Source organism: Mandrillus leucophaeus, unplaced genomic scaffold (genome assembly GCF_000951045.1).
Source record: "Mandrillus leucophaeus isolate KB7577 unplaced genomic scaffold, Mleu.le_1.0 Scaffold9, whole genome shotgun sequence".
Classification (NCBI taxonomy): domain Eukaryota; kingdom Metazoa; phylum Chordata; class Mammalia; order Primates; family Cercopithecidae; genus Mandrillus; species Mandrillus leucophaeus.
This window is the reverse complement of record NW_012109807.1, coordinates 7633233-7636812: the sequence shown is the minus strand read 5'-3', so window position 1 is coordinate 7636812 and position 3580 is coordinate 7633233. Positions and strand designations below refer to the sequence as shown.

Here is a 3580-nt window from a genome sequence, read left to right as displayed (position 1 = left end):
GTCCCGGGGGCCTACGAAGTGGAGGGGAGACGGGCAGCCGGGCAGTGGCCGGCGCTCCCCGGAGCTCGGACCGGTTGGACTGGACTCCGACGCTACCGCTCCCTCTGCTGACCTATTCCGGATGTAAAACACTAGGGATCGGAGTTTTGCTTGGTTTTTAATCTCATTCTAGTGACCGAGGAGCTTGCTGGCAGTGCGCTGATGGATCTATGTGAATAGGCCATTTGTTTTACCTTTTCGGTAACACTGTTCTAACCGGCTGAAACATTGCTTTCTTAGGCATTTTCTTAAAAGCTTGGTGGTTAAGAGCACGGAATTTCGAGTCAGATTTGGAATCTTGGCTCTATCACTCTTCTCGGCGTCATGGGGCTGTCACATCATCCCCGTCTCTGTAATGGTAGCTGCCCCTGGATATGTGTTATTAGGTGATTGAGAAGGATGAGCTGTTGCCCTTGCCTGAGGTTGCAGGCTGCGGTTCCCAAGCCCCAAGCCCCGCCTCAGAACCAACTGCATTTGCTTTTGACTCCTGGCCTTTCTCTAGGGTTGGGAAGAACATGGAAAGTGACCTCCCTGCCACGTAACTCAGAAGAGGGGTGCCCGTAGCCAAAAGTTTCTTCAGCATACGTGTAAAAGAAATGTTTTTCTTCCATCTAGGAAGATGTTACCGAGTACTTCAGTGAATTCCTCAGTGCAGGGGAACGGAGTCTTGAATTCCAGGGATGCAGCAAGACACACAGCCGGAGCGAAACGCTACAAGTATCTGAGAAGGCTTTTCCGCTTTCGGCAGATGGACTTTGAATTTGCTGCCTGGCAGATGCTCTACCTGTTCACATCCCCACAGAGAGTTTACAGAAATTTTCATTATCGAAAACAGACGAAGGACCAGTGGGCCAGAGATGACCCTGCTTTCTTGGTCCTGTTAAGTATCTGGCTCTGTGGTAAGTGTGTTTGAGACAGAATTGAACGCTTAGCGTTTCTGATTAGACTTTTTATTTGTTATAAATGTGTTGTGGGTCAGAATCTGGAAATACTGGAAACTATTTCTCCTTTTTCTGAAGCCTCAAAAATCTCGCAGGAAAGAAAATTGTAGTCTTGGTTCTACAGGTCCCAAGCAGATGCCAGAGTAAACTGTTACCCTAGGACATTGAAAAGCAGGGGACAAAATTCACTCCATATCTTTTCAACTACTGTGAACCAGTATGCAGCTGACTGTGAAAAGGGATATGAAACTGGAAATTGCATTTCAGTCAGGCAAATCCAGAGTGAGACTTGTAAAAGTATTGATGTGAACCTGAGAAACTGAAGTTCTCCAATTCCATAATGCAAGGGTCTCATTTACCTGTAGGGTGTTGAGGTGGGTAAGATATTGAAGTTTACAGGGTGTTTTGCACCTTAACTGGACTTAAGGTATGTTAGTGCCTTCTCTAGACTGGCGTTCTCTAGACTAGGCCACCGTGGTGAATCAGCCTGGCAGGGGCCCACCTCAGGAAACTTCCAGCTCTCTCAGTGGCCACGCTGTGTTCCAAGGTGGTGTTCACACATCTTGGGAGTTTTGTATACAGACCTGTCTCTCCCACTAGCCTGGGCATCTGGAGGGCAAGGGATGTGTTCTGTATTTCCAGAACCTAGCCGAGTCCCTAAATGAATCTTGTGAATCTTTCTTTCAGTGTCCACTATAGGATTTGGCTTTGTGCTGGACATGGGATTCTTTGAGACAATAAAGCTTCTCCTTTGGGTTGTATTCATAGATTGTGTAGGCGTTGGTCTTCTGATAGCAACTTTAATGTGGTAAGTACCATAACTGGTTTTTCAGATACTGTTGTAGCATCTCCATTTGTTTGCTTCAGAGCTACAATGGCAGCAGATGGAAATTGAAACCAAGGTAGAGTCACTGAATGATCGATTTTGACTGCCAGGATTATTACAATTTGCCCTCCTGTGTTGCCACCTAGATCAGAAAATAAAGACTGGTTTATATTGTCAAATATAGCAAATAATTGAAATAATTATGTTTTGAACCCAAAATATCTGAGATAGGTCTCAATTTAGAAAGTTTAGTTTGCCAAGGTTAAGGACACGCCGGTGACACAGCCTCAGGAGGTCCTGAGGACATGTGCCCAAGGTGGTCGGGGCACAGCTTGCTCTTAACACATTTTAGGGAGATTTGAGATATCAGTCACCATGTGTAAGAAGTACATTGTTAGCCGGGCACGGTGGCTCAAGCCTGTAATCCCAGCACTTTGGGAGGCCGAGACGGGCGAATCACGAGGTCAGGAGATCGAAACCATCCTGGCTAACACGGTGAAACCCCGTCTCTACTAAAAAATACAAAAAACTAGCCGGGTGAGGTGGCGGGCGCCTGTAGTCCCAGCTACTCGGGAGGCTGAGGCAGGAGAATGGCGTAAACGCGGGAGGCGGAGCTTGCAGTGAGCTGAGATCCGGTCACTGCACTCCAGCCTGGATGACAGAGCCAGACTCCGTCTCAAAAAAAAAAAAAGAAAGTGGGGAAAGCAGGTTATAGTTAGATCAGAGACAAATGGTTGCATCCTTTTGAGTCTTTGATCAGCCTTTCACTGAACGCACAACTTACTTGTGAGAGGCAAGTACAGGAATACTCATTTATGCCTTAGTCTGGCTCAGTGAGTCTGCATTTTTAGATGAACAATGGGGCAGAGGAAGCAATCAGGTAAACACTTGTCTCAGGTGAGCAGAAGGAGGACTTTCTGTCCCACACCTGTAAAGATAAGCTATCTTAGGAATAAAATAGGAGGCAAGTTTGCCTGACACGGTTCCCAGCTTGACTTTTCCTTTTGGCTTAGTGATTTTGGGGTCCCGAGATTTATTTTTCACATACTAACAAAATCCCTGGTTTTGCAAAAATGTTACAGATTGAGCCAGTTCTGCCTAAGTTGTCTGGATGATAGCATGGTTTTCTGCATTTGTCAGGAGAGACCACTTCTTGATATTCATTGCGTTTAAATCCATTTCGATCTAAAGGGTTATTTTGTGGAATCTTACTTTGAATCTTTGCATTAAATGAAGTATACTTGAAAAAGAAGGATTTTTTTTTAAACTTCTCATGCCTTCCTACTGAGAATAAAACTCTCTAACCCTCACCCCCCTCTGTCTCTCTGTCACACACACACACACACACACAGACACACACACACAGACACACACACAGACACACACACACACACACACACAGACACACACACACAGACACACACACACACACACACACACAGGCTTTGTCAAAAGGGTTCTCAGTCTGACTTTGGTTGATTTAACAACAGCAGTGTACTGAGGACAAATCTGGTGTTTAAATCCTTCTGTGTGGTTGGCATGCTGGATGAAGGGCAGGGGATGTGGCCAGTGATCTCAGTGGAGGACCAGTGGTTGAGTGGGCGTGGTGGTCATTGTAGTGAACATTTCAGTTACAGAGAGACCCGGGTCCAAATGCCAACTTAGTTATCTGTGAAACCCCCTTTTTTTTCTTTATTATTATACTTTAAGTTCTAGGGTACATGTGCATAACGTGCAGGTTTGTTACATATGTATACTTGTGCCATGTTGGCGT

General features: G+C 45.6%; 1 protein-coding gene across 2 annotated transcripts in view; it reads left to right on the top strand.

Annotated features, from left to right (window-relative positions):
* The first annotated feature begins 6 nt into the window (after window positions 1-6).
* Window positions 7-3580, top strand: part of UNC50 (unc-50 homolog (C. elegans)) — a 15313-nt gene continuing 11739 nt past the window's right edge. For both annotated transcript variants that reach the window (XM_011969620.1, XM_011969619.1), the window contains exons 1-2: window positions 7-938; window positions 1668-1788. In XM_011969620.1, coding sequence (XP_011825010.1) covers window positions 659-938; window positions 1668-1788 — 401 coding nt within the window. In that variant the 5' untranslated portion in view covers window positions 7-658. The remainder of the gene's footprint in view (window positions 939-1667; window positions 1789-3580) is intronic.